This window comes from Mustela nigripes, chromosome 1, assembly GCF_022355385.1.
Source record: "Mustela nigripes isolate SB6536 chromosome 1, MUSNIG.SB6536, whole genome shotgun sequence".
Lineage (NCBI taxonomy): Eukaryota > Metazoa > Chordata > Mammalia > Carnivora > Mustelidae > Mustela > Mustela nigripes.
Window position 1 is genome coordinate 233,293,280 of NC_081557.1, and position 25,460 is coordinate 233,318,739.

General features: G+C 43.0%; 1 protein-coding gene across 1 annotated transcript in view; it reads left to right on the forward strand.

Moving 5' to 3' along the window:
* The first annotated feature begins 14,913 nt into the window (after positions 1-14,913).
* NWD2 (NACHT and WD repeat domain containing 2) overlaps positions 14,914-25,460 on the forward strand; it is a 181,800-nt gene continuing 171,253 nt past the window's right edge. Inside the window, exon 1 of the mRNA XM_059382237.1 lies at positions 14,914-16,070. Coding sequence (XP_059238220.1) covers positions 15,920-16,070 — 151 coding nt within the window. The 5' untranslated portion in view covers positions 14,914-15,919. The remainder of the gene's footprint in view (positions 16,071-25,460) is intronic.

The window sequence follows — 25,460 nt, forward strand, 5'->3', positions numbered from 1 at the left end:
TCTCTAGGAGTGTAATTCCTGGATCATACCATAATGGTGTTGACCAGTTTGAGGAACTAGCAGAACTATTTTACAAAGGAAATCCACCATCTTACATTCACATCAGCCATGCATGGAAGTTTTTATGTCTTCACATCCTTACCAACAACTGTTACTGTCTGGCATTTTTATTAGAGTCAATTCAAGTGGGTGTGCAGTGGTATCTTATGTGGTTTTGATTTGCATTTTCCTAATGAGTAGTGATGCTGTGCATCCTTTCATGAACTTACTCATCATTTCTACATTTTTTAAGAAAAAGTCTACTAAATTCTTTATCATTTTATAATTGGTATATATGTCTTCTTATTGGGTTTGAAGAGTTCATAATATAACTTATATACAAATTCCTTACTAGATACATAAATTGGAGAGTTTTCATTTTGTTGGTTGTCTTTTTACTTTCCTAATAATGTGTTTGCAAGACAAAGATTTTTAATTTTCATAAAGTCCAATTTTTTTCTTTGTTTGTGCTTTTTGCATTGTATCCATGGAACCACTGCCTAAGCCAAGGTCCCAGAGATTTACTCCTATGACTTCTTGTAAGAGTTTGGTGGTATTATCTCTTATATTTCTATCTATGATCTATCTTAAGTACATTTTTATGCATGGTGTGAGTTAGTGGTCCAAATTCACTATTTTTTTTTTAATTTTATTGTGTTATGTTAGTCACCATTATACAGTAGTTTTTGATGTAGTGTTCCAATGATTCACTGTTTACGTATAAAACTCAGTGCTCCATGTAATCCATGCCCTCCTTAATACCCACCATTAGGTTCACCCATCTCCCACCCTCTCCCTTCTAAAACTCCCCATTTGTTTCCTGGAGTCTATAGTCTTTCATGGTTCATATCCCACTCTGATTTCTCCCCCTTCATTTTTCCCTTCTCCTAATGTCCAAATTCATTATTTTATATGTTTATGTCCAGTTGTCTTGTAGCATTTCTTGAAAAGAATCTTATTTCTCCCAGTGAATTATCTTGGCACCTTTGTTAAAAAGCAACTGGCCATAAACATAAGGGTTTTATTTCTGATATTTTAATTTTACTCATCCAAATTTGGTCTACATGTGTCTATCTTATGCCAGTACCACACTGTATTTGTTACTATAGCTTTGTACTAGGTTTTGAAATCTGGTAGTATAAGTCCTTCAACCTTATCATCTTGTTTCAAAATTGATTTGGGTAGTCTAGACTTTGCATTTCCATGAATTTTAGCAACAACTTTTCAATCTCTGAAAAAACAGGGCAGGGGGAACCCAGCTGGAATTTACATGGGAATTACATTAAGTCTGCTGATCAATTTGGAAAATATTGCCATCTTAACAATATTGAGTCTTCTAATCTGTGAATATAGGGTGTCTTTTCATTTATTTAGATCTTTGAATTTTTCAATAATGCTTTTTAGTTTTCAGTGTATGGGTCTTGCACTTTGTTGTTACGTTTGTTTGTTTATTTATTTAGTTATTTATTTTGAGAGAGCAAAGGCACAAGTGAGAGGAGGGGCAAAGGGAGAGAGAGAGAATCTCAAGGAGCCTCCACACTCAATGCAGAGCCCAAAGACAGAGATCTATCTCAGCACCCTGCGATCATGACCTGAGCTGAAATCAAGAGTTGGATACTCAACTAACTTAGTCACCCAGGGCCCCTGCTAAGTTTATTTTTAATAAGTTTTAATCTTTGGATACCATTGTGAATGAAATTATTTCTTTAATATCTTTTTTATAGTGTTCATTGCTAGTGTATAGAAATGCAAATGATTTTTGTATATTGAGCTCGTATTCTGCAAACCTGATTCATTTGTTTATTAGTTCTAATATTTTTGCAGTGGATTCCTTGGGATTGACTACATAGAAGATCATTTTGTCTTCAAATAAAGATAGTTTTGTCTCTTCTTTTCCAATTTCATAACTTTTGCTTCTTTTTCTTGCTTAATTGCCCTGTTTAGAATCTCTAATATGATACTGAAGAAAAGAATCCCTGCAATTCTGACATTGTGTGTTATAGCAATATAATCTTGCCTTCAATGCACATATTAGAAGAAAAAAAAATAGAGACAGGTTTCATTTATTTTTTTAAAGATTTTATTTATTTATTTATTTATTTATTTATTTATTTGAGAGGGAAAGAGAGCAGAGGAGTGGACAGAGGGCCAGAGACAGAGAATCCCAAGCAGACTCCCCTCTGAGCAAAGAGCCTGCCATGTGGTTTTATCTCATGATCCATGAGATCATGAACTCAGCCAAAACCAAGAGTCAGACACTTAACTGACTGAGCCATCCAGGAGCCCTGAGATAGATTCCATATAGTTAGCAAAATCAGGAAAGACTTTTTAAAGAATAACCCAGGGAGGCTAAGTCTTAGAAGGATGGATGTGAAGCCATTCAGTATGAAAAAAATACAATATTGAGTTTTCTCCCTTGACTTAGAGTCAATCTGTACAAGACAAGCAGAGAGAAGACAAGAAATAGAAGTTAGGAACAGAATCTTTGGGAAAAGCCATACAGGAGAATTGAGAATGAAGACAGGAAGATCAGTTAGGGGACTCTTAGCAAAAGCCTTGAGAGGAACTAGCAAGTGCCACAACCATAAGTCATTAGTGCTTCCTGTCCCAGATCTCTCCTGTGCCCACAGAGCTTCAATAGTACCTAGACTCCATCTCCTCAGGCTTCTAGAACCTCTCAGCTCCAAACTTGACAATATTTACTAGGTACTGAGTATGAATCTGATGGTGAGTCTCATTCCTGTCTCTATTTTTTATCTTGGACCCCAATATCAGGAACAATATGGGGTTTTTTTTCCATTTTCAATTTGCAAGATTGCCTTTGCCATTCTGTGATCTTTTCTGCTTTGCCAGAGGCCCAGGAATCAATGTGCCTCACTTATGTTTTTCAAATGGCTCCAGTTCATTCCTCACCTAGATTTTCTCATCTCAGCGAGACGACTTATGGAGTAAAACCCAATGTCCTCAGCTCCTATCTATGGCCCTGCAACCCTTGTCCCCATCCACACAAAAACAAGATGGAAAGGGCCAAAATTCCTCAAATGAAGTTCTGTTAATTGATCGGTTTCTTTGATTTTGTTGTTTACTATACCCTGTGGATATATACTAAGAAATAACAAAGTGCCACATTTTAGAAATCTGGCAGTTTTGGTGTCATGATCTTTTGAATCAAGAATTGTGAGTCAAGTTGCTTTTCTTCTAACAATAATTTTCTTCCCTGAGTCCTAGGCAATGTGCTACGTCCTTTAACCTGCTTACCATTCACCACCGCAAAGTAGAGATCTTATGTCCAGTATACAGAAGACGCGGAGACTGAGAGATTTACTAGCTTACAGCCACAACTCATAAGTGTTGGAGCCAGTGCTGGAACCCAGATTTATCAACTTGTCTCCATATCTTATAGCCGACTACCTTTTTTCAGTAGAGTTCATCAAACCCTTTTTAGATTCCTGTTCTTATATTGTTATGACACTCCTTTTCCCTGCAATCCTTTTTCCTAGAGTGCCAACCAGTGTCTTTTCAAGTGTGTACTTGTCTTAAAAGGTTTGTTTGTATTTAAGAGCCCTCTAAACTGATTGATGGTCCATCTATTAGGGTATTACCCACACAGGCACCATCTTTTTGGAGTCCCATGTTAGATTGGATTTCCTGAGAACAGGGGTGTCCACAGAGCAAAGAAGGAATTAACAAATGATGCATATATAAACAAAGAAGCAAAATGGGTGAATTTATGAATGCACAAGTTTAATAGCTCCTTCTTGCAACTGGCATTTGCACTCTTTAGAGTCAATGTCACCCTCTGCAGGAAGAGCACACAGCCCAGCATGGGAACTAAATCCCAGCTTCATCACTTAGAAGTTCTGTGAAGATGGATGCATTACTTAACCTTTCTAAGCAACAGATTTCTCATTTGTAAGATGAATAATAATCATAGGGCATATGGAAGGCCATATGAGATAATGAAGGTAAATGCAATATAGAGTAAACATTCATTTAACATTGTTTCCCTTCCCTTCTCTTCCCTTTCCTGTAAGAGGAATGTTACAACCTTAGTTTCCTTGTCTTGAACTAGTTCTCTTTTGCCTGTATGAGTTTCTTGGTATGCTACCTAGCATCTAGGAATAAAATGTATCAGTGTTTGAAATTCAGATTCTGAAGCCAGACTGCCTGCATTAAAATTCAGGTCTCTTCATATCCCACCTGTGTGATTTAGGCAAGAACTTGATGTTACCTTGCCTCAGTTTCAGTCTGGAAAATGGGAATCATAATAATTTTTCCTAGGGATGCTGGTTTAGAATTAAGCACTATCTATAATTCCCATAAAATCATATTATTGTTGTTGTTAGTTGGAATAATAATAATAATACCATACATCAGGCACTTAAGTAAAAGATGTCTGCAATGCTCTTCTTGGAGGAAGGATTCTAACTGAATCTCTACCTACTTCCTTTGCTGCTTCTCTCCACCTCCTGGATGTTTAATACTGGACATCACAAGTGCTAATTGTCTATCTAAACTCTCTGGGTTGCCTGCTCCTGGAAATTGCTCCCAAGTACTTGCAATATCCTGAAGTAATTCTGCCTCAATTTTAAGATTTATTCATTTCTAACCCATTTTGAGATTATATAGAGTTCTACTCTTCTGAAATGAAGTGGTCCCTAGGTCCCTGAGTGGTGTGTGTATGTGTGTGTGTGTGTGTGTTCATGTGTGTATGAAACCTCTCATCTCTGCTATCATAGGTTTTCTGATTTCTTTGCTGGGAGCAGTCATTTCTTATTTCCAGACAGCAGCCCTTTCTCTTGTAAGACACTGTCTCTAATCTGCTGTGGTTTTGCCAACCAGGAAAATATGACTCGTTTGAATGTTGTATATAGTAAATGTGAAGAGACCCTGACAGAGAGCCTCTGGGGATCTCCCATGAGTCAAGTGAGTGTCAGTGTGTTAACATTGTAACATATTGTCTGGATGCTTGGAGAATTCTCTTTAGCTCCCTTTCTGATTTTCCGTTATGGCCCAGGAGGGGTGAGGTTTGCCAGAGGTGAGCCTATGAGAGGTGGAGCATGATGATTCTAATTTTCTTATTAGGAATGCAAAAAGCATTATCCATAGCATCTTATCCATAGCAACCAAATTCTCCAGGCTATGGAAGAGCGGAGGAAGTGTGCTATCCATTTGCTGTTTTGAGGCGGGTGAATGTTTGATACTGTAACCCCTAAACCTCTTTCTAGTGTTTAGAGAATTCTACAACCTAAGTCTAGATGCGGGATAGAAAGTATCTCTTCCTGTGTTCCTGGCCCCAGAAGTTGGTGTAAAGAATTGTCCAGGGCAATAGTGATGGCAATGTATGTCTACTACCCAATGGCAATGGAGCCATTGTTGTATCTGGCAAATGGTACTGTGGTAGCAGGGGTGGAAATGTTCTTCAAGGTGTTTGTTCCCGGGGCACCATAGGTATGGATCTGCTTCCATATTCCAAACCTGGTTGTCTAGTCCTCCCACAATACAGTTACTATGCAATAACTTTCCAGTAAATTGCTTGCATGCATAAGCCGATCAGTACCAGTTGCTTGGGTTTTTCTCATCCAAGAACCCTGTGTCCAACATATGGGTGATTTCTTATTTTTCTATCTAAATCATATATAAAGCAAACCCTTGATTTCAAACCATTGTTTAGCTATATATTGGATTATGGTCAGTAAATATAACTGTTACATTCTTATTAACCCAATTATGATGAGAAAACATCAAAACTCTATTTTGACTTCCACTTCCTATTTAGTTTTACTTGTCTGAGTACCTGAGAACCTAGCAAGTAGTGTTTAAAAGTCACTTTTCCCTCTACATTTTCCTCTACAAGTTTTATGGTATTAAGTCTTATATTTAAATCATTAATCCATTTTGATTGGTTTCAGTGTATGGCATAAGATAAAGAACAAATTTCATTTTTGCACATGGATATCTAGTTGTTGTTGTTGTTGTTTAATATTTATTGAAGAGCATCTTTCCCCCTTTTGTCTCCTTGGCACCCTTGTTGAAAATTGGTTGACCGTATATGCATGTATTTCTTTCTGGGTTCTCTATTCTGTTCTATTGATTGGTTTTTATGCCAGTACCATACTGTTTACATTACCATAGCTTTGCAACATTATTTGAAATCAGGAAGTATGATACTTCCAACTTTGTTCTTCTTGCTCAAGAACATGTTGGCCACTTGGGGTCTTTTGTGGTTCTATATCAATTTAGGATTCTTTTTTCTGTTAGTCTTGGCAATGAGTTTTTTTTGGATATGATTCCAAAAACATAGACAACAAAAGCAAAGATAAATGAGTGAGGTTACAAACTAAAGAGCTTCTGTAAAACAAAGGAAACCACCAATAAACTTATAGACTAGGAGCAAACATTTGTAAGGTGTATATCTAATAAGGGCTTAATAATCAAAATATAAAAAGAACTCATACAACTTAAAAGCAGATAAATAAATAAATAAATAAATAGTCCAATTAAAATATGGGCAAAGGAACTGAATAGATATTTCTCCAAAGAAGACATACAAATGGCCAACAGGTATATGAAAAGAGGCCCAATACCACTAATCATCAGGGAAACACAAATCAAAACTATAAGAAGATATCCCCTGACACCTATTAGAAAAGTTGTTATTTAAAAACAAAAGATAACAAGTGTTGGCAAGGATGTAAGGGAAAAAAATACTTGTACACTGTTGGTGGGAATGGATATTGGTACAGCTTTTATGGAAAACAATACAGAAGTTTCTCAAAAAGTTAATAATAGTGTGATTAAATGATCCAGCAATCCTCTTTTTGGGTATATATCCAAGGAATTAAAATCAGGATCCCATGTTTATTATAGCACTATTCACAATGAGCAAGATATGGAAACAACCTAAATGTTCATTAATGGGTGAATGAAGAAAATGCTATATTTACACATACCGGAATATTGTTATGCCCGAGTTTTCGCGTCCAAGAGACCACCAAAGAGCCAAGCACCAATGCAATCACACGAGGTTTTATTTGACAAGCTTAAGCTGGGGCCCAAGTATACCGGATGCAGCGGAGTAGGGACTTGGATCCTGAGCCAGATTACAGTCAGAGTTTTTAAAGGCAGAGTAGGGGTGGACTCAGCGGTGGGTGAGGACAAAGGGGGTTAAGGATGATGTAAGTCTCTAAGGAATTTTGGAAGCGGAGGTCTCCAGGACCTTGAGGGGCTAGCTATTGTCTGGGGAATAGGTTATTCATTACCAATAATAAAAATCTTCTGGTGAGACCCTTTAGATGTATATCCATGGGTCATATGCTTGGGAATGATCGCTGACAATATCTTGGAGGTTTAGAGATAAAGCTTCACATTTCTCCTATCAAGTGTCCTTGTTAGTGAGATTTAGGTTAGGAGAAATTTAACTTTATTTAGGGCTTGAGGAACTGAGTTATTTGCCTCTGGAAATTGTGCTATTGTTAAGATAGTTTCTTTGTTGTAAATCTCTAGGACATTGGTAAACCAAGGGAGACTCCAGTCTTGCAGAATTGTGATCTCTGCAAGTTAACTATTTGCTTTTCCCCCAGGGCAGCCAGGGGTGGCTGAGAAATGTCACACATACAACTGAGGGGAGGGGAGTGGGTGGAGAGGGGGTGCAAGGTGCCAGCCTCCTCTTTGCCAAGATGGCTGTAGTTATGTCAGGGCTAGACTCGAGGTGGGTACAGCCTTGTTTTTCTTGGCCTCCACAATATTATATTCAGAAAGAAAAGAAAAGAAAAGAAAAGAAAGAAAGAAAGAAAGAAAGAAAGAAAGAAAGAAAGAAAGAAAGAGAAAGAAAAAAGAAAGAAAGAAATCCTACCATTTGCAACAACAAGGATGGACCTGGAAGACATTGTATTGCATTAAATAAGCCAGACACAGAAAGACAAATGAAGCATCATCTCACTTCTATATGGAATCTAAAATAGTGAAACTCAGAGAAAGAACATAGGAGAGAGTACATACATACATTCACACATAGAGTAGATACAAAGAGAGAGTACAATGGTGTGTTTACCAGGGGCTAGGAGAAGGGGGAAAGGGAGGGTACAAAATTTCAATTATGCAAGATAAGTAAGTTTTGGAGATCTACTATATGACATAGTGCCCACAACTAGCAATACTGTATTATATGATTAACATTTGCTGTGAGTGTAGATCTTAAGTTGTTTTTACCACAAAATCATCATCATCATCATCATCATCATCATAGAGGGGGCAGGCTGAAAACTTGGGAGGTGACGGATAGATCTATGCTCTTGACGGTGGTGATAGTTTAATGGTATATACTTTTATACTTACCCCCAAATACACTGAGTTGTACACATCAAATATATAGAGCATTTTACATGTCAATCATACTTTAGTAAAATGTTTTAAAAAATCACTTTTTAATGAAAAGAGAATTATAGAAAGACTGTTTCTAAGGAACAGTCAGTTTAGGGAAATACCTACGCTGTCCTCACTCACACAAAGTACATCAGAATTATTTTTTGATAGTGGAACCAAAAGGAATTGAGATAATTTTCTGATACTTCTTAGACAATCTTCCACAATTTGGCATTAGTATTTGTGCTGAGGTATGGTAACTTCTTAAAACCGGGGGGAGATCTATAGTCAAATACAAACTCAAAATGAACACAATTACTTTGCTGTCCACTAACACCTAAAAAGATTTTTCAAAAAAGAGTTGGACAGTCCTCCCATGACCTAAAGCCTGAGATGTGGGTTGATCATATCCCAACATGAGTATTAGATACCAAAGATATGTGTGCAGGGGAGGGGAGGGTAGGAAGGGGATATTCATGATGTTGAGAGAGAACCAGAGATGAAGTGTGGAAAAATAATAATGTCCTTTTCCTAAGGGCATTTCCAATTCTAAGTTCCAGTTTTCCCTGAGATTCAATTCCATTTCTACCCTTGCATTCTGTGTAAGATCCTATATTATAAATAAATAAAAATAAAATTCTAGGGGTGGCTGGGTGGCTCAGTGGGTTAAAGCCTCTGCCTTTAGCTTAGGTCCTGGGATCAAGCCCCACACTGGGCTCTCTGCTCAGCAGGGAGCCTGCTTCCCCCTCTCTCTGCCTGCCTCTCCACCTACTTGTGATCTCTGTCAAATAAATAGATAAAATCTTTAAAAAAAAATTCTATATTCTTTAAAGAAATTACTTATTGGTTTCAATTATTTACCACTAAGAAATTTTGTCTAATATAGGGATGTCTGTGCTGTTCAGTCAATTAAGCATCCAACTCTTGGTTTCAGCTCAGTTCATGATCTCAGGGTGGTGAGATTGAGACCCACCTTGGGCTCTGGCACTCAGCAGGGTGTCTGCTTGAGATTCTCTCCCTCTCCCTCTGCCCCTCCCCCATGCACATGTGTGTGTGCACTTGGGTGAGCTCTCTCTAAGTAAATAAATAAAATCTTAAGAAATTTTGTCTAATGTAGAATTAGATCTGTATTTAGTGTCTTTTAGAAATGTTGTATACAGTTATATTTTTACAATAAAAATATATCTTATAAATATAAACAAAAAGGTAAATATAAGAGACATATTTCTACACTATATTTGAGAGGAAGAAAAAAATAAGTCCCCTAAATTTTAAATTTGCTCCAAATGCTCCAAATCATTGCTGAATGATCTTCCCATACTTTCCAAGAAGTGACAGGAGTTCAGAATTTAAAACCTGTGTTTGCATCACTTGATTTGTAAATATTTCTCAAAACCTCAAAGCAATCATAAATAGCTGCCTATTCTTTACCCTGAAATAAACATAAATAACCTGTCCACTTCTGTCTATTGTTTTCTAAATTTAGACAATAGGATCATTTATATTATGTATTGATCAGTGACCTAAGAAGATGCCTGGGGCAACTCTGTAACTAACTCAGGCTAAAGGACTGTGATGGGGCCATTATTTTGTGAAGTAAATTTTATTAAATAACAAATATACAGGAGAACTGCAAGAATAGAGAGGAAAGGGGCAAAGGCAAACCATAGTATTTTTTTTAGAAAATAGAATCTGTAAAATCATATTTAAAGAGACTATGTTAGAATTATTATTTTCAATTTTTACAAGGAAAATATGCGTGGGGGGAGGATACCTTACTCATTAAAGTTTTTTGTGAATAAAAGAAAAATCAGCACACATTCAAGCTTAATACTATTCAAGTACGAGCATTTAAATAATGAGAGGATTGACCTAGACAATAATTTAAGATATTTGGGTCACGTCAGTATGAAATGCTATGAAGAGCATATTCTTCTTGGCTTATTCATGTGGCTTTAGTGTTGCATGCTAGAAAGACCCCATCTAATGTAACAGGAAGAGAGATCTGGTTCACATTCTAGCTTTGCCATTTACTAGGTATCTGAATTTGGACAAATTATTTAAACTCTGAGTCTCTTGTTACCCATCTACAAAACTGGGATGTTAATGAAATTAAAGGATATGGAACTTAGCTTTTGCTCAACAAAAAATATAGAAACCAATGTAAATAGGCAATGTAACTAACATTGTAATCCAAAGAGTGTTTATCCCCTATAATATCTGGCTTGCCTAACAACCAGTGTAAATTTTGTAGAGAGGTACAAGTGATGTCCAACAGTTTGGCCAAATTGATCCTGGGTTGGGATCTTGTTATACTTTGGTAGCCATGAGATACATGAGATACATGAGATAATTAAATCCATGGTCTGGTGTTCAGAGATTTAGTTTTAATACTGGTTCTGCCATCCACCAACTGAATGAACTTGGACATGCCACTAAAATCCACTAAAATCTCTTGCTCTGCTTTTTCATATTAAAAAAAAAAAAAAAAAGTGTGGGCAGGGGAACTGTAGTTAATGCAGAACCTGCCTCTCAGGGTTAGAATCAAAATGAGTTAAAATGTATGAAAGAGCTTTCTAAAATTCTCCAAACAAGTATCAGATGAAGGAATAAGAGAGAAGATCTGTAAAGGTACTATGTTTAAGATCAATGTGATGAGGAGGAAAATATTTGACAATCATAAAATGAAAATAAAACATCTGACTTAGAAGTATGAATTAATCGACAATATTTTATTAAGCAAGTTACCTTACTTTCTTCTACTTTGTGTGGTATGAATAGTGCTTGCAAAACAATATGAGTGTTTAGAAAGTTGTAAGAAGCAGACTGATCAAAAAATACCTTAAACAGATTTGGAAGGGGGTGGATATAAAGTTAGAATTTCTGAGTCATGAAAACATCAGATAGCAATTGCAGAAAGGTGTAACTTTATTTAAAAGCAAGCTGCTGTGAATTCCATCATGCCACAGACACCTCCGAGTCAACAGTCTCTGTTGGCAAATTGTTATGCTGACAAATTCTCACATACACCCAAAATTTCCATTTTGTAAACAAGTAAGTGGGTTCCTCATGGTTCAGCTTCTATCCTGAGCTGGAACCTTGGAAAGCAGAGTCCTCGTTTGAATGGACCTGTATCTTCCATTCCTCACATTAGCAAAACAGATTCAAACATTGATCATCCAAATCCAAGAGCCACCTTGAACCCTGATGTAACATTAAATTTGATATTCTTTTTCAATCTGGGAAACATGAAAACACATCGTTGGCTTCCTTGGCTAGATTTCCTGAGATAGTTAGAATAGTGTGGTGTGATAAGTTGGTCATTTTTATAACCCTGGGACTCTGTTTTCACTTCTATCCACATGGACAAATATAGAACACTGATCCAGAAGAATCTGGAATATTTGATATATAGAAAACCGAGTACACATATAGGAAAATACAGGGTGAGTGATGGCTCTTCCTTCTGCTGGGTCACAAGGGTACTGGTTGTGTGCTCTATGATCACCACACTGTCATCTAAGCAGGATGAAATAGCTAAGTGACACAGCCATTTGCATGAGTGAAAAACCACCACCATCGCAGGGGAGGGGAGTAGGTGAGGTATATTTGCATAACGTGCACTTTGGACAGGACAATCTGCACGTACATCACAAAAGGTGATATACGCACATCATAAAAGATATGCAAGTGACAGCAGTGGAGATATCAGACATCAAGTGGAGATATTAGAGGTGTTGGGCCCTGGCCCCAGTTATTGTGGCATTGAAAGAAGCTAACACAGTGCCTAGCTTATGGGCATTCAGTATATCAATATATTAGACTAAGTTTCCTTCCTCCTGTTGCATAAAACTACTTTTCTCCAGGGGAGCTGGATTCCAAGAACCACACCGTTTGTCCTGGCTCTGTGAGTATGAAGAACCTAACCATGATTGCACCTCTGAATAGCCCTGTTTTTTTATCAGCATCGGGACCATCATTTCATAAAGATCAGATGCTCTTCTGTAGTTCTCCATCCTGCTCACTGGAATGAGTAGGAGGATGGGAGAGGGAAATATCTGCACTTGATCACAAGCTCAGTACCAAGCCATGTACTTTTATCTTCCAATTTCCAGATACTTGAAACTGTCCAGACAACTGTGAGGATGACATGGGTTTACCTGTGGCCTTATTAGGAAACAACAGAACCCAGAGAAAACAGGAATTTGGAAGGCTTTGTCATCCTGTCAACATCCTGTAAGTTGGAAGACTCTAGTCCTGTGTGATGTTGTAGACACAGACCTTCTCCCCGATATAGAAAGCAGCCTTCCACACCTGTGAACAGGGACCTGAAGATCTATTTTCTGGGTCACTAAAGACGGCAGCCAGGGCCAGACCCAGGCAAAATTAAGAAAACAGAAGAGGTTTGTTGCCAAGAGTGTGGAGATAACAGCCACAGTACCTGGATCCCCAATCCAGCATTAATTAGTTATATAACCTTGAACAAACACCTTCTCTTTTTTGAGTCTTGGTTTTCTTCTGTGTAAAATGGGAGTAGTAATAACATATTCAATATTTGATAAAAAGGAGAAAATGTAAAGTATTTTAAACAAATATATAAAAACAGAATAGTCTCTAGGCTTTAAGTCAGGGCCCAGGTTCCACATTCAAGCCAGCTCCTCCCTTTCTACTTCCAGTTTCTTTCCTTTTCTCCCCCCGCCCCCCACACTGGTTGAGCCAATAGTGCCTCAGGGTGGGAAATAAATCTAGTTAATTCCTAATAAAGTGTTAGTGCCATGGTTGACACTTCCCTTATGCCACTTTCATGCTAATGAATGAATCTCTGGTTTTAGAATATCAGATGTTAGCAAGAGACGGAACGCCTCGAAGAAGGTAAGAGAAGGATGTCTGCGTGTGTGTGTGCGTGCGTGCACGTGTGTGTGTGTGCATGTGTGTGCGTGTGCACGTACGCCCCCACGGATGTGTGGAGAAGGCAGGGGCTGATCAGGTGCCTTTAGGTAGAAACCTCCCTGACAACCAAAGACAGCATTTGGCTCTACCTGTGCAAAGCTCGCTGTGCAGGGAGCCCTTTAAAACACCGCCCAACAGAAAATGTGAAATTCTCTCTCCTCTGCATCCTTGGTCTGCAGTCCCACTGGCAGATGCTAAACTTCGGCCTGTCTAGAACAGTTAATTAGGTTATAGAGGCTGCCAAAAATCCCAAAGTCATCCTAAGAAAGTGCAACACTTGGAGATGTAAAGCAAAGGTCAGGAGACACAAACACCGAATCTGATTTTTAAGAAAGAAACCACCAAACAAGTGGGGGCGGGGGGGGGGGGGGGGGGAGAGAACACTGAAGGAAGCAAGTCCCTTACAATCTGGCAACTTCTTATCAGTTTCCTATAAACATTGAGGTTAGACATAATGTGGTCCTGGCTTTCTATCCAGTAATAAATACTGTGTATTTATAAAGGCAGATACTGTATATTCATAACTGTTCCAGGACACACTCAGTCCCTACTTCCTGGGACATCAGGAAATCTTTCAGAGATCTCCTTCCGGCTGAGAATGGTCCCACCTGGGAGTAATAGGCAGGAGAGGGGAAGGAGAGTATTTGCTAAATGGAATCTGTTGAACAAGTGCCTGGGTATGTTCAAGGCTGCTTTATTGGTTGCATCAAATTATTACAGAGTAAGAACTGTTGACTGCCCCCTGGTTCTCAGTAGCAGAGAGGCAGCGTTTAAAACCCAGAGACCCAATTCTTCCAAAAGGTTATCCCACAAAGCATGTGCTGAGCATGGGGTGGGGTCAGAAAATAAACAGCAGTGCGTGCGACTTCACTGCCACCAGCAGGACCTAGGAGAAATGCAGGCCAGGTGGAGGTCAGGAGCTGCCTCCAACAGAAGCCCCAGGTGGGAAGAGAAAACTTGGAACTGAGCTGCCTTCATCCTGTGCCCAGCCACTCCCTTTCCAATGTCAAAGATTAGGAGAAGCTGTTCTTCCTTTATGGAAGACAGGAGTTCCTGCCCCAAAGCTCAGAACCAGAAGTTTGGGGACCAAACCCCAATTAAGGATCCAAACACACCTTCCTCCCTTCCCCCAGTCCACAGTACATCACACTTTTATCCTAGGAGGTCTTCCTTCCTGTCTTGGACTTTGCAGTATTTCAGCAGGTGCAGCGAGTGTGGAACAGAGATGGCAATTTTATGGCTGGGTCCCTCCGCGTCTCGCGTCACCCTGGCGGTGGACCAGACCCCTAGCTCTCCCACCCCAACTCCAGGTAACACAGTCCTGGCGTCCGCTCTGGCCCCTTCGGGTCAGCGCCAGGTGGAGCCGACTCACTCTATAAACGGACTTGGAAAAGCAAGGCCAACTCTGATCTCTCGCACCCCGTCGCACCCCGCCGCAACCCGTGGCCACCTGCGCTTTGCGGGACCTTGCGCGGAGCGGCGCTCCCCGGAGCCCCAAAGGCCTGCCGGGGCTGCGCGCACCGGGAGGCCCGGGGATGCTGGAGCTGCGGGACTGGCGGAGTGGCCCGGGAATGCTCCAGGGCGGGGGCAGGAAGGACCCCTCTGGAGCCTAGAGACCTCAGGCAGGCTTCCCGCGGAGCTCCGCTCTTGGAAAGGTTCCGCGACCGCGCGGCGAGGAACACGTGAGCAGCGCGGATTCGCTATAAAAACCCCCGCTCGGCTGAGCGTGATCTAGCCGGGCGGCAGCACTCAGCCACCTGCGCTGCCACAGGCCGGGCGACGGCGACGCTCCCTCCAGGACGCTCAGAACGGTCCCGAGTTTGATCCCTCGGACCCTCGGGGGCCGGGCTCAGTGCCTGCGACTAACTTTGAGGCCGGGATTGCCCTCACGTAGGAAGAGAGGCGCCGACGCCGGTAGGCGTGCATTCCCGAAAATGCTCAGGGCTTGTCTGACCTTTAGGAGAGTTGGAGGCGTCGGAGGGATAGCGGGCTAGTTGAGCGCCCGGGATCGTCCTCGGAGAAGCCCGGAAGCCCATGGGCAGCCAGAGGCCCCCGCGCCCCCGCCCCCGCCGCCCTTTAAGCCGCGGGTGAGCCCTGCGCGCTGCGGAGTAGGTTCCCATAAAGTCGGGACGCCTTTCACAGATAAAGTTTGGTCGGCTCTCTTGCACCCGGCCCCCGCCGCCTCGGCGACCCCTCTCCCCGCGGCAGGCGCGGGCGAGGAGATGGCCGCGGGCTGGGCGGCCGGCGCGGGCCCTTCCCGGCGCAAAGGGGCGCCGCGCGTGTAGCTACCGCCACGCTGACCTCCCACGGGCTGCTGTGCTGAGCCCCCGCGGCGGGCGAAGGCGGACGCCCGGAGGGCCGGGAGGCGGCGGCGTCAGCGGCCCGAGGGTCCGTATGGCCGCTCCCCACCGGCCGGTAGTGTTCGCCACGGAGCTCGCCGGAGGCGCCTCGGGCTCGGGGCTGCTGTGAGCCGCGCCGCCTGCGGGGACCGACCTAGCTGTTCCGCGGAGCCGCGGGCAGGAAACAAGAACCAGGAGGCGGCGGCGGCTCTTCCTCCCAGAGGGCGATGTGGCCGGCAGGTGCGGGCACCAGACTGCCCTGTCCCCGGGACTCTGCGCTCCGGCGGGCGGCTTTCTCTGGGAACCTCACCGCCCTGCCTTCTCACCTCGTGCCCGCCGGCCGAAGCGTCCGGGTCTTCATCAGCGCCAACCCCGAAGGTAAGTCCGTCGCTCGGATTTGTCCGTCAGTCCTGCCCGTCCGCGCGCCGGGAGCCCGAGTGTGCCCGCAGCACAGCCGGGTGCGCCGTGCGTGCCCCGCTCTCCCTTCCCCCGGCTGAAGCCGTGGCTGCCCTGAGCGCGTGGGAATTTCATTTGAATCGCTTGTATTCTCCCCTTGCTCAGTTCCTCTGCCCGCTGACGTCCCCTAGGACACCCGGTCTCGCGCCCCCGGCCCGGAACCCAATCTCGTGCCCTCCCGCCCGGGGACTCCTTCGGGTCGAGTAAGGAATGTCCGAGGCGGTAGCAGATGCTTCTCGAAGCTCCCATCCTGCCACTACTGCCACCCTTCCTTTTAGAGGGTTTCTCCGGGGTTCCTGCAAACGCAGATAGTAGTTACCCCTGGCTCCCGGCTCGGCTGCAGGCTCCTGAATGAGGGTTCGATCCTTTGCTACTTGTGCCCGCCCAGGCGAAGGGAGCCTGGGGTTCCCTGAAGACTCGCCGGTGGCGAGTGCGGTCGTGCCTTTTGCTTTGGAGGGCAGAGGATTCCTTTGCAAACCGAAGGCCCGAGGGGGTTGAGCGGAAACACGCGGTGCCGCCCGGGATGGATGGGCGCCCGCACTGTCGGGCGCTGGCATTTGGGTTGAGCTCATCTCCACATTTGGACACCGGGCTTGATCTCCAGGTCCAGAGCCTGGCCTACTCAGTCGTGTTCCTGCTCAAGGCTGGGCACCTGGGAGGCGTAAAACGCAAACTTGTTGATCTATTGCATTCACAAATCACAGCGGCTGGGCGCTGGATGAGTCGATTCGTTTCTTTTCTCCTTTCTTTCCTTTTCTTTTTCTTTCCTTTTCTTTTCTTTAATTTTCTTTTCTTTAGTTTTCTTTTCTCCTCAATACTGCCTTTGAGTTCTAGGTCCTGAATGTTAACCTTCGTTACTAGTAAGGGAAAGCAGGATGCATTTGACTTTAGCTGGATAAAACTGCAGGGATTGCCCTTTTCTAGAAAAAGTAAATGTTTGGCCAAAAGATAAGTTTGTAGACTTTTTTTATGGGCTCTTACAAGCCTTGAGTCTGACAAAAAAGTAAAAGGAAAAGTTAACAATCATTGGATAATGTAGTTTGAAACCCCAAGACCAGTTGCTTATTTAGAGAGGACTGACAGAAATAACTTTCTAAAATAATTGTAAAAAAAGAAAAAGCAGAAATCTCAGGTAAAGTTTGTGTTATGTCAAGAGGATTGAGGAAAGAAAGAGGTAACTCACAGTGATTAGTAATAGAAGGAATGTATACTTTCGAGATAGGGGCATGACCTATAACGTTTACAACTCACTTTCATAGAATTTAATACTTTAAGGAGACATTTAAGAAACTATTGTGCAATCTTTTAAGATCCTTTTAAAATCTCAGATATGTCTTCCAGGATTTTAACTTAAACCTGAATAAAGAAAACCGTGGAGATATGCAACCTATTTAAAAGTTTGGGGATATATGCAACTTAAGTGTTCAGTGTTTTGTTATTTTTAATGCTGCTTAAACGTTTTTTAAGTGATTGAGAGAATTGTGTTAGAAAATGTTTAGGCTTAAAATTTTCAATTCTTCTAAGCTTAAATGAAATCTCGTGAGTAGTGTTTAAGTCGGCTGATGTAGAACCAGCTAAAATGACTGTTTTTCTTTAAACATGTTGCTTCTAAAGTACTGTGAAATTTTTGTTAATATGATCAGTAGTTTTTCCTTTCAATTTGTATTTCCTTTGAATAGAAACCAGTGATCATGAGTTATGTTAAGTCAGCTTACTGTCAAATTCATATTTGAGATTTGTGTCATTTTTCCTAAGTTTGTACATATGATTCTTCAAATTTTCGAGTTTCTTAAAAGTTTTACCATCTATTAATCTTTGGAAAGCAAACAGGAGGAGGGAGCCATGAGCCATTCATATCTCCTAGTCACTGTTTGAGCTGCAGAGCTCGCACATGGATTTGAAAGGACCGGAAGTGTGACTTCTGTCCAAGGGGTTGTTATAGGGGGCATCATCTCAAATTTTATCCAGTTTGGAAAGATGAGGAGGGTGTATTGAATAGAAAAGACAGAGTCGGGTTTGGGTTTTTTGTTTTGTTTTGTGGGGGTTTTGTTGTTGTTGTTTTTGTTTGTTTTTGTTTTTTGGTGGACTTGTGCATGAAACCTTGCAATCTTGGTAAATGCTCTATCAGAGCACTCCACCACGAAATTTTTATGGATGCAGTTCAGGAAGCAAATGGTTGTGTTTTGGTCTAATCCATTATTAGATTCTTGGCCAATACTCCAGGGCCTCTCCACTGGCCAATGAAGATAAAAAACATTATCTCATGGTTTTCTTTCTTTTTTTTTTTTTTTTTAACAAGTGGAAATCAATTGAGGCTCTAAAGAAAAGCTGCTTTGTGTTGAACTCAGAGCAATATGTTTAAGATTACAGCAAGGGTCTCCCTTAGATTATTAATAGGTCTTACTTTGAAAGGCTTGTATGGACGTTACGCATCAGTAGTAAAGGTAACCTATGTCTTTCACATGGAAAAGTTACTTTCCCATATGTTTGCTCGTTCAGTATTTTAATTTTGATTTCCACTGTCCAGTCCTGTGAGGATGCTGGGCCAGGTGTTGTTCTGTGTTACAGATAAGGAAACTGAGGCTGGGCCAGGTTAAGCCACTTGCCTGCACCCCTATGGCAGAATGAAACGAGGTGGAGCCTTCAGAGGACCCAAAACCTCTCTTGATACTCTGGCCCAGACTAGGTTCACACCAGATTTCTGTGAAGTATCACATCCCCGTCAGCTGGATCTAGTGGCTAGTGCTCTCCTTATTCCTAAATACTGACAGCCAGAGCTGAGTAGCAGGAAGGAACATGGCTGGCCACCCTGACCCACTTAACCTGCAACAAAAGGTTGTATTAAGGGCATTCAAGGAAAGTTCAGAATGTTCTGGACTCTAATGGACTTGTTCCTATCCATAAGTATGTCTGCATCTGACCAGTCCCCACCATATTAAAGACCCTGGAGAAGATTCCTTATGAGGAGGGAATAGCATTCTCTGACTAGATAGACCTTAGATTTCATCTAGTCCCACCTTCCACCCAACATAGAAATTCCATCTGTGGCATCTGTATTAATCCTTGGAATTCTCGTAGTCACTTAGCCATTGTGTCTCTGCCAGAATGGTACTTAGATGTCCTTGAAACAATGATTCTAAAATACATATAAAACCTTCCACTGTGACTAGCCTGAATTGTGCATGAATATACAGAGGAAAGGAGCGAGCAGAATCTCTCCCTATGTTGAAATTCATAGGGACCTAATAAGTAATCGCTTTGTCTCATTTCTTAACCAGTTTAGAACAAAGTAAGTCTTAGCTGGGGCTGCTGCAACAAAATACCATAGACCAAGTGGCTTCAGCAACAGACATATACTTCTCACAGTTCTGGAGGCTGGAAAGTCCAAGGTCAGGGTGCTGGCAGGTTTGGTTCTTCTAAGAGACCTCTTTCTGGTTTTCAGAGGGCCACCCTCTCACGGTGTCCTCACATGGCAGAGAACACAAACTCTTGTCTTTCTGCTTTTTCTTTAAAAAGGATGCTAATCCCATAATGGAGGCCCCAGCCTAAAGACCTCCTCTAAACCTAATTACCTTCCAGGGGTCCCACCTCTAACTACCATCACATTAGCTGTTAGGATTTCAACCTATGAGTGGGGGAGGGGCAGAAACCGTTAAGTCCATAACATTCTGTCCCTGCCCACCCCCAACAAATTCATGTCCTGATTACATGCGGATTATGTTCATTCCATCCCAACAATTCCAAAATTCTTGACCTGCTCCAGCATCAACTCAAAAGTCTACAGCCCAAACTCTTAACTAAAAACAATCTAAATTAAATAGGGGTGAAACTCCAGGTAGGATTTATCCTAAGGCAGAATTCCTTTCCTGCTATGAACCTGCAAAACCAGAAAAGTTCTGTGCATCCAAAACAGAATGGTGGGGCAGGCAGAAGGTTAGCATTCTCATTCCAAAGAAATGGAATGGCTCAGTCGGTTAAGGGTCTTCCTTCAGCTCAGGTCATGATTCCAGGGTCTTGGAATTGAGTCCCATCTTGGGCTCCCTGCTTTTCCCTCTTCCACTACTTATGCTCTCTCACTCTCTTTGTCAAATAAAAAAATAAATAAAAAAAAGCAAAAGCCAAAAAAAACCAAAAGATGAAGGGTCCCAAATAAGTTCAAAACTCAGCAAGGCAAATACCATTAGGTCTTAAGGCTCTCTTGGCATAATCTTCTTGGGTTTGAAGCTCTGCTTTCCACTCTACCTGGGGTGGCAGTTCCACTTCTATAAATGTAGGGGAGGAGTTGTCCACCAAGAGTCTAGGAGACCCTGTCCCCAAGGCTTTGGATTAACGCCTTCTGCCCTGTTGAAACCTAGATGATGCCTTCCCCCACCTTTAAACCAAGGTGGTGGCCCTGATTTTCTCGGAACCTCCTCTGGGGGCGTTCTTCCTTTGTCTTGAAGAATCACACACAGGCACAGCTGAAGGGCTCTAGGATCTAAGAAGTCTGGCAGCCTGCCTTCCTTTGAGCCTGTCTTGGTCTTCCTCCGTTCCAGCTGACTTTCCAGCTGACGTTTACACAGGGGTGGTCCATGGTTTACACCCATATTAATATCCTTATGAAATGGTTGTTCGACCACACCCTTGCTGTTCCTTTCAGGAACAAGCTTTGCTATTTTTTGTAATGGGAATAAGTTGAGAATTTTCCAGATCTTTATGTTCTGGTTCCTTTTTGCTTAACTCCTCTCTCAATTCCTTCCCTCCATCCCCCTCCGAAATATACCATAAGTGCTCAGGAGGAAGTGAGCCACCCTTTCAACCAGTGTCATGGCTTACAAGTGCTACCTTCCACAAACCCTAGAGCACAGTTCAGCTACATCACTTACTACTTTGCAGCCCTCCCTTTGGTCTATTGCACGGTAACACGTTCCTTGTCATCTTAGGTGTCACCACAATGGCCATACTGTGCTCACGATTTCTATATTCTCTGAGAAGATGGAAGCTTTCTCCACAACTCTCCGCTTTCCATTCTGAGCGCTTTGTTATGGCAGCACCCTTCTTGGTGCCAAAATCTGACTTCATTTCCTAAAGTTGCCCCAACATTTACCACAGACTGGATTTTAAAGAATGGAAATTTGTAGTCTTGTGATTCTGGAGGCAAAAGTCCGAAAGCAAGGGTCAGCAGGGTCCTGCTTCCGCTGAAGGCTCTCAGAAGGGGTCCTTCCTTGTCTTTTCCTGGCTTCGGGTGGCTCCTGGTGGTCCCTGGTATACTTTGGCGTACAGCTTTGTGGCTCCAGCCTCTTCCTCCACGGTCCCAGGGAGGAAGGTCATATCCTCCCATAGTGCGGAGAAAGTGTTGTATCTCTTCCTCCTTTTACAAGGATAGTAATCCCATCATGGGGACCCCACCCTCTTGACCTCAGCCGTACCTAATCACCTCCCGAAGGTCTCACTCCACTATACCAATACTTTTGGTGGTGGGGCCTCAGCATATGAATCTGGGGGGCCACAACCATCGAGTCCATAACAGGTCAAGTCTAAAGTAGAAAGAAGGCCAAAATACTGCCTTTATTCCTGCTAAAAACTGATGCAGACCCAGAATCCTTTATCTTTTAGAGCAGAGAGGATTGTGGAATTCCAGGTTGGTTTTAGATTTTAGAAGAAAATGGCGCATCTGCTGTTGATTTCCTGGGGTCTGGGGTGATACCCCATCATCAAATACGAGTGTGTCTATGAGGATACGTCTCCACTCTGCATCCATGTTCTGCTTTCTGCAGTACTGGAAGGGTCTTATCTGCACTGTCCTGTAGGGTAGCACGAGCTAAATACGGCTCTTGAGCTTTTGAAATGTGGCTGGTGTGACTAAGAATCTGAATTTTTAGTAGAGTAACAAACTTAAAATAGACACGTGTAGCCAGCTACTGGCTACTACACTCAACACCAGGCTCTGAGTGAAGACATCAGGACTCCAAGTGTTGTTGTGTCTGTTAAGGTCGGGTTTTGCCACGGGTGATTCAGGTCACTTAAGGTTTGGCTGCCGGGTGAATTGGGGAAAAATTTTGGTTTTCCACACTGTGGGGATTTTGGAAGTACAGGTAAGAACTGTGGACCTCTTGGGGGAAGTAACAGCTTTTAACTTAAGGCAAGTACCATTTTTCCAGTGCTGAACCTCAGGATGGCATCAACTTATCCCCTCCCTCCCCAGTCACTGTCAGCAATGGACAGGGCATAAACCTGCCCCTTCCCCTCACCCAGTAGACAGAGTTGACCCTTTTATAATTTAAGACATGGGGGATCAGAGAAGAATGACAGATTCACTTATAAGAGAGAATGAAGTCACTGGGCTATTGGTGTTCAGATTTTCCTTCCAAATGCCTCCAACCGATTAAGATACTTCTCGCCTGAGGAGTAAGAAACAGTTCCATCCAGGGCGACTGGGCTCGTGGATCCCCCTCTGTGTGTTGGGAAACCTTGGAGGAAAAGATACTCCCCAACACCTACTTTTGTTCATTTCCCGCCCACTCAGATTTATGCAGTGCATTTGACAGGGTCACTGTGCATGTTGAGAGCCTTGCACGTCTGTCCCCAAATGTTAATGATCAGATGCTTTGTCCAATTCCACTTAGACCTTGTACGCTGCATATTTTTGTATCTCCCTGGATGCTCTTCTCTCTTCTCCATATCTTTGGCATCTTAGTAGGAAAGCTTATTCTCCATTTTGGCACAAGGCACAGTCAAGAGAGAAGGATTTCCCCTACATTGCTGCAACCGGTGGTTAATTTACTTTTACTTTAGCTTGTGCTCCCCAGGCAAGAGGCAGAAGGATGTGTACCAAGAAGTTCACATGAAAGCTGTGAATATTCCTTACCCTGGTTCTTCTTACCTTCCCTGCAGTACTAATTATTTCAAAGGCTCCCTGTCTTTTTTTTTTTTTTTCACTGTTTTTGTGAGTAATCAGAAAAAAAATACAGTTAACACAGCAAAATCCTCTTCGTGTGTGTGTGTGTATCTACACACAGCTGTTTGATGCTTCCAGAAACCTCTTTGAGAGTTAAGAGCCTTACAGGAGAACATACTGAACTGCTATTTTACGATAAATGCACACAAAACATTTACAGTGTGTTCTACGATTGTAGGGGTGGCGTCTTCAAGTCCCTGAGCAAATGTTAATCAGGCAGGGGAGAATGTTAGTTACAAGTACGGACTGGAGAGCCATGTCAGGCTGCCTCAGTTCGCCGCCTCCATCCACCGCTTAATGCTGTGATTCCTTCACAGGTTGCTTAATTCCTTTGTTCTCAGTTTTCCAGTCTATAGAAGAGGACAGCAGCAGGGCCTGCCTCGCCCGGTTAGTGAATACATAAGTTCACGCAAAGCACTTGGAACAGTGCTGGACACGGAGCAAACTTGAAATCCGTGTTGCAGTGATTACCATTATTATCTTTATTATTCGTTTCTGCTGTGATCCACACACTGGGCAGGGATGGGTGTGGAAAGCTAAAAAGGCATTTCCTGCCCTCGAGGAATGCAGTCAATGGAGTTAGAACTCCCCAGTAAAACAGAAACCACTCCAGGTACTTGAGGGAATGCAGCAGTCCCCAAAATCATTGTAAGCATCCAGTGAGTGAAAGGGTCACCCCTGGGCATTTAGGGTGCTAAATGCCTTGCTAAAGCTGTCACCTAGAGGGCAGGAAACTGCAGAAGCCACTGCCAGTTATCCCGGCTGTGAGTTTCTACAGACACTCCCGTCTGCGGAAACCACACGGCAGCCAGCATAGTTCAGGGTGTCAGAATGTACCCCTGTCCCCTCATGGTCCACACCTCATGCAGGTGCATGCCCTGGGCAGACCCAGAAGGGCACGTGGACTCTTGTAACAAGTAAGTCAGGGAACTTCCAGGCTTCCCGTCCTCACACCACCACGGAGAGAATGAAAGCAAATGCTAATGGACACTCAGCACGGAGAGAAACAGTATCTAGTCCCGGGAAACAGGCACCTTGACTGGGTCAACCAGGAAATATTCCTGAAGCCCCTCCTCCCTCCGGAGGACTGCCTGGGTGCTTCGCATACAGCAGCAGTGGTCTGTCTCTGCTCTCGTGCAGTTTACATCAGTGATCTCTGTGATGAGCGCCAGGCTAAAGATATGAGCAGGGCATTAGAGAGACACTGAGGAGGACTAAGCCAGTGTGGAGCTCAGAGTGCGGGTCGGGAGGGCTCCCCAGAGGAGCACATAGAGCCGGGGTGTAAACACTGTCCTCCGTGCCTGGTAATCAAATAGGAGGCAAAGCGATGATGAGACCTCTGCAGGGTATAGAAAGAGATTGTCATTATTATTCAGTAAAGAGCTTTTATCCCTTTGAACAGAGAGTGGAGCCCATGTCTTGAGGTGACACTGTTGCTTGTCCCCTAAAGATGGATCATTTAGGATGACATTTAAAGGAAAGCTGGGTTTGGAGTATGTCATACACTCTACAAATAGATTGTGACTTTAAAGTTTAGTCAATTTTCCAGGACTCTTTTTCAAGATTCTTGTCACACTGTTGGAAGGATACCGTTTGCTGTTTTAAAGGGTGCGTGGCAAGTTTGTGTTTTATTTGATTCTGTTGTCTGTTGCTATATATCAGCCCACCCCAAAACTTGGTGCCTCAAAACAACAATGATTCATCATTTCTCACAGTTCTGTGCCTGTCTGGGAATCCAGGCAGGGCTTGGCCTGCAGAAGACAGGTAGCTCTGTTCGGCTGAGCTTTTGGCGGGAGTCACTCACTCACCACATTCAGCGAGGCCTGGGCAAAACTGGGCTGGAAGATCAGAGAAGGCTTCATGCATATGTTTGGCTGTTCAGGGCTTCTCCATGGGGGCCTGCTCTCCAGCTTTTCTCCTCATTCAGGAGTCTAGCCTAGATTCCTTTTTAGGGGATTAGCAACCCTAGAGAAAGGACATGGCGGCTAGCAGTCCTCTTAAGGCCCTGGAAGTCTCCAGATGTCATTTTCACTGTGTCCTGTCTATGCAAGTCATAGGCTAGCCTAGATTTGGGGCGGTGGGGGGCGGGGGAATAGACCCTATCTCCTCATATGAGGAGAGGCAGGTACATATGGGGGTGGGGCGGGGTAGGCATTAAGGGTAGCCAACTTTGAAAGCTACCGGAACTCCCAATTGTATTGTGTAGTTTCTGTGGCCTGTCTTTGTCATAATTAGGTTAAATGAGAAAATGCATGAAAAGTGACTGAACTAGTGGTCTGGCGCATAACAAGTGCCCAATAGTGTTAACAGCTGTGATAATCAGAGTGAATTTTGAGGATTGGCAGTGACACCGTATGTGGTACTCTTCTAGAACC